This window comes from Neodiprion virginianus, chromosome 5, assembly GCF_021901495.1.
Source record: "Neodiprion virginianus isolate iyNeoVirg1 chromosome 5, iyNeoVirg1.1, whole genome shotgun sequence".
NCBI lineage: Eukaryota > Metazoa > Arthropoda > Insecta > Hymenoptera > Diprionidae > Neodiprion > Neodiprion virginianus.
Window position 1 is genome coordinate 33,058,416 of NC_060881.1, and position 17,672 is coordinate 33,076,087.

General features: G+C 37.7%; 1 protein-coding gene across 1 annotated transcript in view; it reads left to right on the plus strand.

Moving 5' to 3' along the window:
* LOC124304626 (ephrin-A5) overlaps positions 1–17,672 on the plus strand; it is a 440,201-nt gene that overhangs the window by 6,101 nt on the left and 416,428 nt on the right. The window contains exon 4 of the mRNA XM_046763106.1: positions 601–783. Coding sequence (XP_046619062.1) covers positions 674–783 — 110 coding nt within the window. The 5' untranslated portion in view covers positions 601–673. The remainder of the gene's footprint in view (positions 1–600; positions 784–17,672) is intronic.

Consider the following 17,672-nt stretch of genomic DNA (forward strand, 5'->3'; position numbering starts at 1 on the left):
AAATTGCCACGCCCGTCAGATATTACGCAGAGAAGAGACACGTGTGCAGGAGTCGCCTGCCTGCCTGCCTTAAACCGTTATACACGTATGAAAACACACCGCGCAGGATCTACTCGCGATCTTTTTAACGCCCTTATCGAGACTCGGAGAGAAAAAATAGAGAAGGAGAGATTGAGAGAAATGGGTTGGGGATGAAAAAGAGGGTCGGTTGTAGCTTCTGGAGGAAGTGGGAAAAGAGGGACAGCGAACTAAGGAAACGGAAATTCTTTAAACCCCTCGTCAAACTGTTGTTTTTCCGAGGAAAATTACATCGGAATTTCATGCGCTCCACACTCCATCCCCTCGATCCTTCTGAATAATAAATTACCGACATCCAGCTTCCGGTTTGTGCGCCTACTTCGTGCGCCTACTTCGTGCGCCTAGAGAAACCCAAAAGTGGAGGAGGGGGGGGGGGGGGGGGGGGGGGAAGAGAATCGATTTCCTTCTGTCTTTTATCCTGATTTTGTAACCGCATTTTTGAACCGGAAAAAATCTATTCCGGAAGCCGTGCACCCCGATTTCGCAACTAACGAGACACGTGGTATTTTGCTTTTTTTTCAGGTGGCCGCTGCAGTGATACTAGTGTCTTTTTTCCTGGTGTTAAATAGACGGCCTCAAGATTCAGCTCGATATTATGCCCTGGTTCATTCTGTTCCTGCTACTCCTAGCAGTGATGGAGGCCTTCCCTCGGGAAGCAACCTGTTCCCGGCTTCCGGACATATACTGGAACTCCACCAATCCAATGTAAGTCACGTTCTATCATTCGCACGTGTGCCATATCCCACCACCACCACCACCACCAGCACCAACGTAAACCGACCCACTAAATATCAGGGTTTGTCTGCGGTTCGCTTTGCGGATTGTATGAATTTTCGACATGGAGATTAGTCACTCGCCGTAGTAACGTTGGCACAACGAAACATGATGGAAAAAATTGTTGTTGTAGAATTTAACAACTACTTCAGAGGAGTTGAGTTCTTTCAAATATGAACATGTTTTCTTCGTTACTACTTACCAAATGAATTTCAGACAATCCTAGGAATCGAAGTAACTATTTTTTCTAAACTTGCATCGTTAGGGTAACGTTACTACTAACTTCAACCTCCTTACTTGCGCAACTTGGACTTTCCTGCTTTTCTCCCATTCGTTGTTGTTTGTCCTGACGAAGTAATGTTCAAGGATGTTGTTTTACCGAACATCGATACTTTTCATCAATTGTATTTTTACTTCTCATCCCGTTATTCTACTCCCAAGATATCTTGAAAAACACAAAACATTGAAAATAGTGAAATTCTGAACATAGTAGCTTATTATATTTTGATGCTTTATTTTCAAACGCTTTACAATGGTTAACCCTAATTGGTTATACTTCAGTAGAATCGCATAACGTTTATACAGGGTGAAATTCTCCCCAGCTTTAAAAAAGTGCAACAATGACGTCTAAAAATCTATAAAATAATATCTAGTTATTGTTTAACGATCAGTTTTCCTAACCAAAATTGATTGTTTAAATATTGTAAAGCATGGGGAACGTTGAGGTACTAGAAGAAAAAAAATATGTGGAGTAATATTTACCCCAAGTGACCAATTAGGGTTAAGCAGTGAGTAGAATCGTTCGATTTCACTTTATGATGGCTCATTTTGTACCGAAAAATATTCCCCAGAAATGGATTCACTCCATTTTCTTCTGCTTTTTTAATAGTCGATTCAATATTGGTGTTCATTGATTACGATAAACGTCCGTGCAACCATCTAAGATGAAATATTCATGCCAATAACAATAAAAAAAAATTGTTTCATCAATTTGTAGAAAATATTCTTCTCAACAAAATGAGCTGTTCAGTAGAATGAAATCGAAATAATCTGTAACTAAACTTGCAACCATTTCGAACCGATTCGAACCAAATTATTATCGATATCCAAACGTTCGTTCACCTAATTCCAATGTTTTCTATTTATGAATATTCAAAGAGATCCTCGTAGCTTGGCAGCGCAATCATTCGATGATAACTCAATTCGCGACTTTTACCTTGTAATAAAGTAAATAAACAGCATCGATTTCTGATCAATCTGCAAGCTCTCGGAGAGAATTCGTATTTGATTTACCGTCAGTTCATTTCTCTGCGAAGATACGATTGAAGATTTTTTAGAAAAAAATCGGCTAGACATTTAGTATATAATAAAAAGTACGTAATCGTAGCTTCAATTTCCGAACCTAATTTTTTTTTTTTTTTTACTCAAGATATGGAGATTAATAGTTTTTTGAGCCCGGTATAGAGACGATCGTCCATCGGTTATACGCTTCAATTTTTCCTCCACTTTCTTGTCCGCCGTTCGTTTTTCCTCTTCGCATACCGAAAACGCTCTCGCGGTTATCGCGTGATGTTTTTTGTCCGAGTCTTGAGGAGCTTGGCTCGGATGATGGAGGCGCATTTCTTATCTCGAGACTACGGTGGAGCCTCGAGAGTCTTTAAGACCGTTGTAAGCCGTCCGATAGGCGAGTATAAATACACACTTAGACATTTCGCCGGTCTCTTTGGATGCAAAAATGAGTCCAACCGCAAGTCGGAAGAGGAGGAAGTTCCTTGTTGTCAGACCGGATGTGCAGGGAGTTTGGCCCCAGAGGCGATGCGATGCAACGCGAGTCAAGATGCGGCAAAAATAAACATTGACCATCTCTTTCCCTCAGCTGCACCTTTTGCTTTTCCAGAAAACAACATCGCGGTTATTTCGTTCACGTTTATGCTACCTGCATAATATTCCCGCACAAGCGACAACAAACGGTAGGATTTTTCTTCCTCTCTTACTTCCTCCGATGCGGAAAAAGAGAATATCCTCAGGCTTTTAGCGTTGGCAGATAAGGGGATGGAAATAAACAGGACAAATTCATTATTGCGCGGCTTTATTAGACCGTTTCAAAGTAGGGAAATAGTTTTTATACTCTTTTCTTTTTTCTGTCAGAGGTAGCCTCACACCATGTAACTTTTTTCCATTTTTTTTCTACCCCGTGTTTCAGGAGAAAGTAAAAAAAAAATTGCCCGATCCGAAACAATCCAAGGTTCGTAGGGAAATTTAGGTTTTCTATATCAAACGCGATTGGTCGTACTAACTAATATTACTCGGTGAAAATCAGACCGTTTTGAAAATTTTTGTCCTTGGGTTGATAACTACCCTTAAAAGTTATGCGACAAGCGTGATAAAATTGATTCTGAATAAACTGAACAGATTTGAGTAAGGTTCAGGACCATCTTCCACTTGTGCTTCGAAATTGTTAGATTATCAATAAAAATATGCGGTCAAAACCGAATCCGTAAACAATTATCGAATGTTTTCTTAAGGGGACCAAAGCGTTGGAAAATCCTGTTTTTTTTTCCGAAAGTGGAATACTTTCTGGATATTTTGGAGTTTCAATTATTGAACAATTGAATTATTAGACCGAATTAGGCACTGGAAACTTCGTGTTACAGCGCAGGGAACTTTCGATCGTTATAAGTACTAGGAATCGAAACGAAACGGCATTCAAAATTTTGAGAGCATTTTTCCGCTATTTTATTTTGTTTCAGCAATTTTGCACGATTTTTTGGAAACGAAACTTCCGATCGACTTGGAGTTTGGACAGCATCTTTATTACGCGCGGTGATTTTCGGGCTATGATCTGAAGTTGCTGGGAAAACTTTGGTTTCTTAAATATTAAGCAAAAAAGCGTCGAATTCCAATGAAAAATCGATGTTTTTACAAAAACGTTCAAATTTGATTCAATTTTGCTTTTTCCTCCGAGTATGGCCCGAAAACTAAAAGTTCTAGGAGCATTCTAGTAAGACTTGACCGAAATCGGTTCAATAGAACTCAAAATATCGTTGCAAAACGAAGCATAGGTATGAAAAAAAAAAACGAAAAATTATTCAACCTTTGATCCCACATTCCGACAATATTATGAATTTTATGGGATCGATGAAATTTGTTCTATACTTTTCAAACCATTAATAAACATCGTGCGAAAGGAATTTTTTTTTACACTGAGAAAAATTTCATTTATTACAGTAACTAGAAAAATTCTGTAAAACAGGCACCGTTAAAAAACTGTTTGAATATCGTTGGAATTACGAAAAACGAGGTACGCTTTTCTTTTTTGGTAATTACGACGCAAAATCAGTTTTTTCGGTTTACTCTACTTTTTTAGTTAAACAAGGCTTTGACATCAATTTATCGTTGCACCAGCATTAAACTTTCGCAACGGTTACAAGAAAATCTAGCAACAGCGATCGTAATGAGAAAGAATAGTAACGGATACCAGACTTTCCGGTAACAGCTAGAAAACTAATTTTCATTTTCTACCTAGAACTATATTTTTCGATTGTGATAAAAAATGATAATATTCAAGGACCGATCGGTAAACGGAACTAAAAATTTCTCTCGGTGTACCGGAATCCATTTGCTTCTAATCAATTCACGGAAAAAAGTGCATTTTCGACTTTTTCAACGCTCCAAGTCCCCTTAAAGGACCTTTCAAGCTGATTAGGCATCAAAAATAGCGTGAAATCTCCCATTACTATCCGTGCCTTTCACGCGATCCTTTACATCGTCGAGGAACCGGGATATCCTGAACGCAGGATCGTAAAAAAATTGGCACTAAAAATTACGTGACTTGGTTTATGTCTACCTAGGTTAGCTATTGCTGCAACCGGTGTAACAGGCACATTTCTAGAGTACCGCCACCTATCCTACCTACACACTATATTCATACGGTATAATACAGCGGTATAATGTCCGCAAGGGCGGAATGATATCGAGGCTTGTTTTTACCCGTCGTAAAATTCGCCGTTTATACCCCGCCAGAGTCGGACAAAAGGGGGGGGCAGTTTTACGGTGATACAGATAAAACAGTCGTCGAAAATTGGTAAGAAAATAAAATTACGCCGTCGCGGAAGAGGCGAGGAAAAAACTGACGACAAGTTGAAGTTGGTAACGCGATCGTAGACCGAGAAAAGAGTTTATTTTACCGTCGACAAACGTATATTTAGACACGACGAGATAAATTTTTCAGTCGATCGATAGAAATTTGTTAACAATTGGCGAATCATGTTTGGACTGGACTAAAATTTGATAATAATAACGAAACATTTATTTCGCAAATATCGAAATCAAACGGTTGTCAACGGTAAATGCGTAGACTCCTTTTCCCAGTTTAACGAAGTTTTGAGAAAAAAATGATCACTAGTTTCTTATTTTTGAAAACGATTTTGAAGGAGCCAGGATAATATGCAAAATTTAATTTTTAACTTACCAGTTTTTCAAATTTATATCTTCAATAATATGCAAAATATCATTTAGTTACGGTTTAACGAATTTCAAAAAGTTCCGATATTGCAAAATAACGGTTTTTTTTCCACAACATTAATCGATTTATTCACGGTGACTTTGCTAGATTCAAGGCGATAAGAAAAAGGAGTCCAACATTTTCGCGGCAAAACTAAACCGGAAGCGCGATATCACCCGAAGTTCAAAGTAGTCGGGCTCGATCGACCGATTCCCGTTTTCCCGTTCCAACCCCCGGTTTCGAGCTGGATTACGTAAATTTATTCCCCATAGGGAGGAGAGGATATATGCCTCCATGCGTATGTGAGGGAGTGAATATAGGTTTGTATAAACATTTGCGTATTATATGTACCTCCGTGTATATCGCTTCGCTTTTTTCACTTTTACTTCAATTTTCTTATTATTATTGTTGTTATTATTATTATTTTTATTATTATCTTTTTTCCCTTCTATGTTATTTTGCATCGCTCTCCTTTACAATTTCGTTTCCTTTCCCCCGAAGGGGGAATAAGGAACGAAAAATGTGGATGTACGGAGAGAATTAATTAAGACCACCCGATGATATATCCCCACATCGGGCAATCCGCGAATATCCATGAAATCGCGTGAGGCAGGACAATTGGTTTTTCACTGCCGACGTAATTTTAGATATGTCCTGCAGGGACCTGGATTTGCGAAATTTTATAAGTAATTTCGATGCGGTGCGATTATATATACATGTGTATATTTTTTTTTTTAGATTTTTACCTCATTTTTTTTTCTCATCGTAAAACGACAAATATTGTTCAATAAGTTCGGTGGATTCAGTAAAAAGAATCGAGTCTAATTTTTTTAATTTCCAAATTTTTCGACCCACGAGTATGCTACGTTTTTTTTTTTTTTTTTATTTTCTTCTCCATCGTGTCTGTTCAGTTGAGAACGAAAAAATGTTTCCCATCAATCAAAGGTTTTAATTTGACTTCCGCTCGACTTTCGCACCGGCCAAAAATTGTTTTCAATAGAGAATATATTAACCTTGAAGGTGAGTTTTCGATACTGCAGCGAAGAGATTTCAATTAATGAGACAAAGTACTTGATACTCGTATTTACTTAGCCTTTTTACATACATGCCAGAAATTAATTGTTGCTACTTTTTATTTTATTTAATTTTTTTTTTGTTTTTTTTTTCTTCTTCTCTCCCAACTAATCCTGATACACGGGAACGTATGTTGCGAGTTTAATCGTGGGTATCCATTATAGCTGAGCGATATTATACACGCCGTGGGCTCTCAGCCAGATTGATAAGTTGTTTAAGTGCCAACTGGTTAAAATCGTGCAAGTGTACAGGATATGCCTATACTACCTACAAGCTGCATATGGGTAATTCTATGCGACCCAACCAACGTCTGATCATCATCGTTTCCAATTTTGTTGAAAAAATTTTCTGCAAATGCTACCCTGAATTTGTTTCAGATTTTTCATTCAACTTGTCAATTACTTATAAATATTGAGAGTGATTTTGAAAAGGAAGATTCTTGAAACACTCGAATATTCTCATAAATTGTATTTTTCTTCCCAAACATCTCAAGACTGAGTCCGTGACGGGCGAATTTTTTATCCATATTTTTTAGTACTTTTAATTTTTTTGTTCGACTGAAACATTTTTTGAACTGTCGAAAAATTTCCCAAAAATTTGCAAAACTTTTGTTTTTTACTTAAAACATTTCTAGACTGGTTTCATTACGAAGGTGACAGAAAAAAAAAAACCTGAAATGTGCTAAAAAAATTGCTCGATAATGGAACCATTCCAGAAATGTCCAAGTGAAAATTAAAAATTTGAGAATTTTCTGGGAATTTTCAAACCGTTTAAACAAAGTTTCAACTGCTGTAAACAATGAAACTGCTGAATGAAAGAAACTGAAAAAAATCAGCCAATAGAAAATACTGTTCCTGACAATTTTTTGAGACTTTTAAAAAAGGTCCTTTTCAAAATCACTTTCAATATTTATAAATAATTAACAGTTATAAAAAATCTTAAAAATTTCAGGGTACTGTTTCAGAGTTTGGACGATTGCGGAAAAAATTTGCAACATAATCAGACATGGTAATTGTCGGACGTTGGTCAAGTTCGTATGGAATTCCCCATGTGTCTGTGGGTATAACATACGTGTAAGGAGTGAGTTCGTAACAACTGCATGGTTAGTCATGAGCTAAAATTTAATGCGCATGCGCTGCAATCCGAGAGCAACTGTAAGCCAGGTTTACCAACCGTCGTAAATTCAGACGACAGTTGGCCACGATGTACGTGAGCCTGAAATATTTTGACAATTGTTGGTGGTATTTGTGTTTAATTCGAAACTGAAAAAAATGTTTTCGTCAAAGACGGTTGGTCACTCTGGAAAACAATCGCACTCGGATCGTAGCGCATGCGCGTTAAATTTTTAGCAGAAGACAGACCGTGCAGTCGGTGGGAATTCACTCCGTATAGAAGGGGTGTACGATTGAAATCGAAAGCGCGAAAACGAACGAGGTTTATAGCTGTGTATACCTGTATACATATAATTGAACGCGCGATGCAGATGTATAGAATTATTTCAATCCAGAAAATCGTCGAGTTCAGCGTAGACGGAAAATTCGACGCGTATGCGAACCGTGTCAAATTTTTGAATTCGGTTACGTTGCTCGGTGCTGTTGTTTAACGGCATTAGAGTGCATTTCTATCGCTGTTACCTCGCGTCAATGATTATAGGCCCGGGTAGCGACTACCGATGTGTTTGCCCTCTGGGGTAATTAATGGATGACGATGCAGTAATTAATTTAATTAGATTCATTCAAGCCGCGAGAGAGATCAATGCGGCCAATGCTGAATAATGGGGAACGCGATAAAGGTGGCTGAATAACGCGGGGCTGTGAAAAAAGTTAATGAAGAAAAAAAAAAAAATGATGGAAAAAAAAAAAAACGAGAAACACAGACAAGAAATATAGGGGGAGGGGAAAAAAATGCGGCTATCCGAGGACAAAATGGTACACGCAGCAGTCTTTAGGGGATCCCCCGGCTGTTGCTGGTTCTGCACAGTTCTTTGTATGAGAGATACTCGTAAAAGTCTGGCCATTTTTTATTTTTTTTTTTTTATTTTTCTATCGCAAGTGACGCATTGTGTATATATTTTGGCGAAAAATCAATTGAATAACCACATGGTAGGAAAATTGTATCACAATGTGTTCAAAGATCGTGTGAAAATGTTTCCAAATTTATTCTAAATTTGAAAATGAAGGATGGTCACACGATAGAAGGAATTCACAATATCGCGTATTCGAAAGATTATGCGAAGACCGAATTTGTAGAATCCTGAAATGTAGAAGGGTAAAAATCACAAGAACCACGTGGTAGAAAAATTGCATTATAGTATGTTCAAAGATCGTACGAAAATCTTTTTTTGTACAATTTTAAAATGTAGATGAAGGGTAAAAATCTACGAAAACGATGTGGAGAATCGTTTGAATATTAATATTTTTGTATGTTTCCACATTTATTCTAAAATCAAAATGGAGGATGGCCACACGATAGAACAAATTCACAATATCGCGTATTCTAAAGATCATGCGGAGATCGAATTTGTAGAATCTCGAAATGTAGAAGGGTAAAAATCACGGACGTAAAATACAAAATCGGTAGAGTTTCCATACTTTTTTATGCGGCACTACGTTTATTCTACCGATTTCATACTTTGGAATTCTACATTTTACCCTGAATTAATGTGATTTCCTATATTTCCACATTCGTTCTGACGATTTTAGATTTCGATTTTTCCACATCTTTATCGGAATTTCTACATTATTTATAATTCTGAATTTTTATTTATTTTTTTTTCAACGATTCTACATTTGGGCGTTCTACACTTTTTCCGTTTGTTCTGACGATTCCACGTTTTGGCTATTGTACGAATTTTCACCCGAACGCTGATGACGCTACTCAATATTTCTGAAATTTGTACAACGATGATTCATTCTGGCTATTTATATTCTTACATTTCCACCTTTTGACTTATCTAGAATACTTCGACTTTCGATATTCAAGAATTCTACGAATCAGATTACAAAGTTTTCCAAAATTAAGTAAGGCCTCCTTTTTATACACGATAACGGTATCAGTTGGAGTTGCGTTTCAAGTCGACCGAATTACGCGATCAGAAGTAATTCCAGGGGACGTTAAACCTCCTTAATCAAGTCACCTTTACCGAATTCACCATTCTAGGGTAAAACTTGACCCGGTCTACTAATCTGGCCCGCCTACAAACCACCGGCAGCAGCTATACTTCGAGGCTAAGTTTCCTCGCGGGGAATCTCGAAGGCTCGAAATACCTTATCGACGATTCTACTGTCTCCTAATCTAGATTAAACACTTTCTCTGTATTCTCGGCGCGCGTCGAGAGCCGACTGCGGCTTTAAGGATGTACGGGGTGTACAGTCCGATTGAAAAAGTGGTGAAACAGAGTTTTGAACAGTGTCACTGAGGCCAATTTGGTTACATTCAGTTACAAAAGTTACCGCGATGGAGGAGAAAATGTTAAAAAACTGAAATTCTACTATTTAAACACCTCGTTGTTGTAACTAAATCATAGAAATATCGTTATTTTGGTATTTTTTTTTTTTTTTATTTATCAGAAAAACCAAATTGCTCGACTGATTTTAATGAGCAAAAAGAGATTTTACTCGTAACTGAATTCCTTGAGTCGAATTGTGATTATTAACAACGTGCTTCACAAGCTCAACGTTTGTTAATTATTACGATTGTACATATCGTATATTTATTTTTTTTTTTGCGAACCAACGAATTCGAAAAAGAATTTCTGGTCGATTCACGTACAAATAGAACAATCTACTTCACAATAGAATCAGACGAGCTCTACGCATTTTAGTGTATAAAAAAAGAAAAAACCGGATAAGTGCGAGTAGAATTTTTTTTCTATGTGGTATAACTACAAATTATCTATTTCTGGACTTTTCCCTTTTCTTGTGCTGTGAGACTTTGCTCCTCGCCAAATTTCATGGTTCTAGGTCAACGGGAAGTACCCTATAGGTTTTGATGAGTGAGCTTGCGAGTATAAAAATATGTGACATAAATGGTCGCATCTTTTGATTGCGTTGACTTAGAAGCTTGAATTTTTTACACTTTCAAGGGACCGAAGACCTTAGTATTTAATATTAAGTTCGACATGATAACTCTACCTGTTCCTGAAAAAATGGGTCTTGACAGACGGACAACGAAGTTATTCTGTAAGGGTTCCGATTTTTCTTTTGAGTACGGAACCTTAAAAACAGTGAAATAAGGTGATTCATCTGTTGTTAATCCGTTCACTTTGAAATTAAAATATTGCCGCAAAATGCCTTTATTCTAGTAAAGAAATAATTTTTGGTCGATTATGAGATGTTTTGGACATGTTTCCGAAATTCAGTTTTTTTTTTTTTTTCTCCAAAACTAGCGTTTTTGCTCGCTATGCGAGAATAATTCTACAAAAAATAAATAGCGGTAATCGAATTGACAGAAAATTTTAACCCCTATCTCATATACTTGACATTTATTTCGTACGCAGTAGAATCTCGATAAAATCTTTAAAAAAAAAATCAAAAAAAAAAAAAAAAGTGAATGGGTTGACAACAAAAGAACGGCTTCGGTTGTCATGTTTAACTTTACTTTCGTTATATTTCTGATTCGCCACATTTCTGACCCGACCATACGTCCCATACATCCTCGATACGGTCTGAAAGAAAATTTCACCATACCGGAAAATTTCTCCGGGTCACCGCAGCGGCTTCTCGTCCACGAAGTTATGACCCCGCTATCGGACAGACTTTCATGTTCATATTCGATACGGAGCTTTTTCTTCGCCCTGCAGGATCAGTGGTACTGATAGCAAGGTTGAACGGGCGTTTATTGATATTTATATGCCAACTTTCGGGCCGGCATATACAAGATACACAAAGCTGATCAACAACTCCCGTATGCCAATAGAAGGTATCCATCCTCGGAAGTCGCTAAAACTTTATATCTCTCTTTGGGAAACTTTGTTTCGCAGATTTCCTCCCCTTTTGCTTCCTCTCTCTATTTCTTTCTTTCTTTCGTTCATTTTCTTTTTTCAACATTTTTTTTTTCCTCTCTTGCCGTCTCTCTATCGCGGGAACAAACAGTTGCACTGATTGTATCTCGTATTCACAAATTGTATCACGTCGAATTGTTCAATTTTTGTTTTATCAGAATAAAAAGATTGGGTCAGGGTCGTTTCGTTGAACTGTACAAGTTACCGAGTTATAGAAAATTCTGTCTACGTAATATGACAAATTTTTGCACTTGTTGACGGTTTTAGTCTTCTGTTATTACGAATTTCGTATTTCGGCCGAAGTAAAAAAATACCCTCGAAGTAACGGTACAAGTTTTAAAAACTACCAGGTTGAAGTTAGTCGACGTAACGCGAGGTATCGAAAGAAGGAAAAACCTAAAATTTGGTACCAAATATCGGTGTGGAAGTGTTTTTTTTTTTTTTTTCTCTTCACTATTGAAAACTCCACCAGCCATCATTAATGCAAAGTGTCAAAAGTCTCGGACCATCCACGATTGAAATTTCCTGGCAAAACTGGTATAAATTTGAAAGGGGTTGATTAACGAACCCTGCACCGATTATCGAAACAACTAAAAACGTTGTTACGCAAACTATTGGATCATCAAGTAGAAATGTTAAACTGATTTCCTGAATTTTTGTACAATTTTTGGACACCCCGAAGCGGGGTGAAAAATGGCCAAGAACGATATCGCGATACATGGCCAGCGGCGTAGTGAAAAAACCCGTTAGGGATGACAATTTCCCTTACTTCTTTGTATCAAGGAGCAGGACGAGTATGACCGTCTTACGAATTTTGTTTGGGGTGTACAATATTGTGAATAGTCCACTACTTCTCAAACATGCAGTACCTACCTACCTACCCTGCTTAAAAATGTAAGCCATGCTGCACGGAGTTGTTGGCGATAAAGTATAAGGGTAGTACACTCAGGTTAGGCACAATGGGGATAATATAACTGGGTTGGTACCGAGTAGCACTACAACCGTCGATCCGTAAGAAGAGAGGCATGTGTAGAAGCTTCTCGAACTCTGCTATGAGTCCTCAACTTTTCTCTCAAAACCCTGCTAACCAGCCAGTCCACCACCACCACCACCACCACCACCACCACCACCACCACCACCAGAACCACCTTCCATTAAGAAGCGTCACTTAAATGTTCATGAGACCTGAGATCCTCATCGTCCACCGTCGTCGTCGACGTCCCCCGTTTTCTCCTCCCTCCTCCTCCTCCGACACTCCTCTTGGGTCTAAAATCGTACCTTAATCGTTAATTATATTTTCTTTCATCCCCCTCTGCCGTTCCTCGATCCCAAGCCCCGTTTTCGTCCTTCCTTCTCTCTCCCTCTGTAGATTGCTTTATACTTTTTCCAAAAAATTATCCCCCAGTGACAACATCGTCTGGTTTATCCCTCCATCCCTTACCCGTCACCCTGCAGGAGCTTATGGTAACTCCTCGTCAGACGTCGAGATTAATCCACGATTGCAACTTCATCCCCATTTATATTAGTGGTGCAGGTCTCCGGAGTTTCGAAGAAGATTTAATAATCACCTCTAATGTAGCAAATTTCAGCTTTTATGCGAGATTGGAACAAAAAAAAAAAAAATGAATAAAAAAAAGTGACGGCTAGATGCTGTTCAGCCATTTCTTTTCGTTATATCGACGAATGTTAGTTTTAGAGTAGCAGGGGAAAAAAATAAATTCCCGTCTAGACGATTGTCTTACATTACGAGGTGGCATTGTCACGTAAGGGCGGATTCTGTATTCGCTAAAATTTTGTTTTAATCGTATTTTCAAACATCAAAAGAGTTGAGTAATGCTTATTAATTTGGTTGCTAAACTCATTTGAAAACTGTTTAATTGTCTCAAGCTTTGCAAGTTCTTCCAATTCACACGAAAATTGTGTGCAAATCACTTGTCATGACCTCATTTTTTTTTTTTTTTTTAGTTTTTGCTCTTAAATTGAATACTTTTTAATATCATTAGCGGTGTCCTGATTTTTTTGTCCATAAAATTGACATTCTTTCACACAATGTGAGCCTGGTTTTTTTTAGTGATATGCACTTTTTAAAAATATGTTCATTGATATTAGTTCGTCCGTTAGATCCTATTTTAAGATCAGAATCTCAATATTCCTTCTTTGTACCATGTGGACAGTGACGACTCGTCTCTAAGTCACATCTTCGACTTATCTTCATAAATTTTTCCAACCCGAGTCCTGATCAAGTCACAGAATTCACCTGTGAAATCAAAATATCGTTTCTCTCTTGCTGTCCGAAAATTATAGTTCTGGGTAGAAAACGATCATCAGTTTTGTAGCTGTAACGAAGCGTTTTTTTTTTTTTGATTCTAGTCAATGTTACTACGTTTTGAACTAACTATCGCGAAAAGTACAGTAAACCAAACCAGCTACTTTTATACTGCAATTATTGAACAATGTAGCTATTACAATTATTTAATCGAATAAAATAGTTACTCCCACCCTGTTTTCTTGTAATTTTAAGAATGTGCAAACATTCGTTGTAACGATGCTTATGTTTTATTGAAATTTTCTGCTGAACGTAACACGTGAGGTTTTTCCGTGTCCGGCTTCCAAGCTCCCATAAAGAAGAAGATGAGATCCTTGTTTGCGGACATCGGAATAATTTCAGGGGTGGTTTTTCCCATATAACATTGCGATTGTCTAAAAAACTGTTTTACGCAATTCCAGAAACCATATCAGGCGAAATTTTTCTCTGTCCGGCTTCCAGGCCCCCATAAAGAAGAAGATGAGATCCTTGTTTGCGGGCATCGGGATAATTTCAGGGGTGGTTTTTCCCATATAACATTGCGATTGTGTAGAAAACGGTTCGAAGCGATGCCGCGTTTTTTCAAGGGTGGTTTTCAGGCTCGGGGCGTTTCCTGCGAACCGAGATATTCAGATATATTCCGAATCATGGGGTCGCCGGTGGTGGCAGTGCTGCAGGGCGTGCGGAGGATGGAGCAGCGCGAAGCGATTGTGAAATTGGTCGTGGATCGAAACTGTAAGGGCCCGGCACTCGAGGGGTAGCAGATGCATCCTACACGCGGCATAAACTGATTACCTACACCGTGATGCAGCCTGATGCCTCGGCTATAAAGTACAGCTGACGCGGTCTAATACATTCTTCTCTCCTCTCTCTCTCTCTCTCTCTCTCTCTCTCTCTCTCTCTCTCTCTCTCTCTCTCTCTCTCTCTCTCTCTCTCTCTCTCTCTCTCTCTCTCTCTTCTCTCTCTATCCCTCTCTTGCCTCGTTCGCCTGTGCTTGGCGACTGGATAAACTAGTCAGGGTTGATCGCCGGAGGAATTAGACCGTTTTGATGAACGATGCACCGCTGGATCGGGTCTCCAGCTTTTCCTTACGACTTATTCAAGTCTCTCTGTATCGTACAGGGGGTGCTACCCTGGTTGTTGAAATTTTTCACAGACTTGGATCGCGGAATAATAGACCACGCTAAATCGTAGAGAATTCGAGACGGTATTTAAATGGAAATTTTTACGTTTCAATAGCATTTTTTATATTCTCTATTAAAGTTTAATTGTTATATGAGATTTCAAACGTAGAGCAAGTCAAATTCACAACTCATACTCTTAAAAAAATTCGTGTTTCACTTTATGGTACACTGAACGAAATTTTATTTCGTTGTAATTTGTGGTAGGAAATTATCGTCAACCAGGTATTGTCGGTATGATTTTCGGATATTGTTAGATTTGGAAGAAACTGTGGTACGAGTAACCATAGAATTTTACTTTTTTTTTGGTAATTATAAAATCGATTCGTCGGTTGACACTGAAGTGTTTTTTTACAGTTGATCAAGGTCACAAAAATCAAAATAATTGCTTTTTAATGATCATGAAGTACAAAAAGATTAGTAATACTCTATAATAATTCACTTTGGAGAAGATCGAACGTCGCGTTGTAAAATTTTTACTCAAGAGTGTAATCTCACGTCTCTGTGACTATTTTCTCATCATTTTTTTTTCCCTTCATCATGCCAAAATTTATTTAATAATTTAAAATTTTTCACACAAAGCAGAGGAAGTTATAAAGTGACGTAGGAAAAAATTTTGTTCGTTTTCGATGGTAAATCCCGTTGCTGTGGCCATCTGAAGTTACCCCTGCTTAAATCTGGCTAACACGATATTTTTGTCCCAATTATTAGACTTTTTGGATTGTATCTGTTTGATCCTCAGTTATAAACTAACCAAAAAATAAATATTCAGTGTCTATAACCCTCTAGCAATTGTTCTTAGTCATCGATAAATTCACAATTTGGGCCGTCAATTTATAATTTTGTAAAATAAGAGGGTCAATAATTGGATCTAACCGTGTCGATATCTGGTACATTTACCCTCCTATCAAAAACGAACAAAACTATTTGCTGAATTACTCGTTAACTTTCTCTGTCAGGTGTGAAAAAAAAAAATTTTGAAATTATTAAATAAATTTCACAATGAAGACGTCAAATAAAAAATTTATTGGAAAACCCCCGTAAATACGCCTGGCGAATAGATTTGCGAAAAAATAAGAAGAATCAACCTGACGATTTTCGTCGGTGGTGAAAAACTACCGAACGGTTCGAGCAGCTACCAGAGTGTGGAATAATAGATTTTCGAGTGCGGTTATGTTGTGTTTCATTGCCCCAGCGGTCATGGGACACGGGGATATAGGAACCATCCAAGTGGAAGTGTGCATCCAGTGCACGGCACATACATATATATATATATATGTATACCTAGGTATATACGTATGATGTACGCACAGGGTGAGTTTGGGGTTGGTCGATCGGTCTTCGGGTGGGTTTCCATTGGTTATTTTACGAGTGTCGAATGGAATGATAGGGGAGAGAAAGGTGCAGGCAGCCCTGAAGTGTTGCACCCTGCATCAATAACGACCACCTATCCATGCACTCGAGAAAAGCACGCAGCTATAACCGATGGGGAAAAGCTTAACGTCGTCGCTCGGTCATTTATGATTTTTTTACTGACCTCTTTTTTCCATGCGGTGAACCTTTACCCCGATCTTCAGGATTATAGAGGACGAAAGAATCTCTCTCTCTGTCTCTCTTTCTATCTCTCAAGTCCGAAGAATCTTCGAAGAATCTTTCATGTTCCAAACTATTGTCCGAACGGATTATCGTGATACCCGGGATATATATATGTATGTATGTATATGTGTGTGTGTGTAAGAGACTCTACAGGCTGATATTTTACGGCATGCACAAAGGGATCTTCGACTCTATCCTCGGCGACTTGAACATCGCTCTTAGTTGACTAAATACGAAGGTTTCAACGATTTAAGGGATTCTTGTGTACCTACACCTTTCTCATTCAGTTGTAACATCTGATTTCTGCGAATGCGGTAAATAAATTTTGATTCTATTCATCGAATAATATCCAAAACCCTTATTTATGACTTACAAAGTTTGTTTTTGTCTTTCTTTACGCTGACAGATAAGTCTTGAAGTTTTTGGTTGATAGCTAATATCGGTGCATGTTTAGAAGAAAAAAGTAAACGTTTTCACCAAGCTGCGATGGACTTCATGGTTATTAACGTTATCAGATGCAGTGTAATGGGAAAATAATGGGAGGTTATGTTTAGGGTTTGACACGAGGTAGTATATACGAAAATAAAAGAAGCACGAAAAATATTTATTCTTAAACTTTTTTTATGGATTATTTTAAATTTTTAGTATTATTGATTATTATTTTTGAATAAAAGTGATTTGAACTGAAAACTGAAGTTTGTTTAATCATTATTTACAATAAATGTTTGAGAAAATAAGTAATCTTGCTTAAAATCGAAAATATCATTCTGATTTCTACAAAAAACAAACTTTTTCCAATAAAACAATTTTTTCATTTGTTAGCTACGCAAAAAAAAATCAAAATTTGACATCTGGAATACAGACTAAAGATTCTTGTCCACCGATGCGATCTGTGCATGGATTTGACTGATTTTTGTTTTATTTTTGGGCAGTTTTTATTCAATCGGTGTGACCACGTGTTGTGCATCGATAAATTTTGCGGGAAGGTTAAACGATACAGAAAACCGTGTTCGGAACGAAAATCACAATTATACGGTTGAATGAAGAGGCTTAGAACCGATATTATATTATTTATTACACCGGAGACTTTTTCGTTTTTGTAAAATCCATAGAAATACGACACACACACATATATATATATATATGTGTATAATCTGG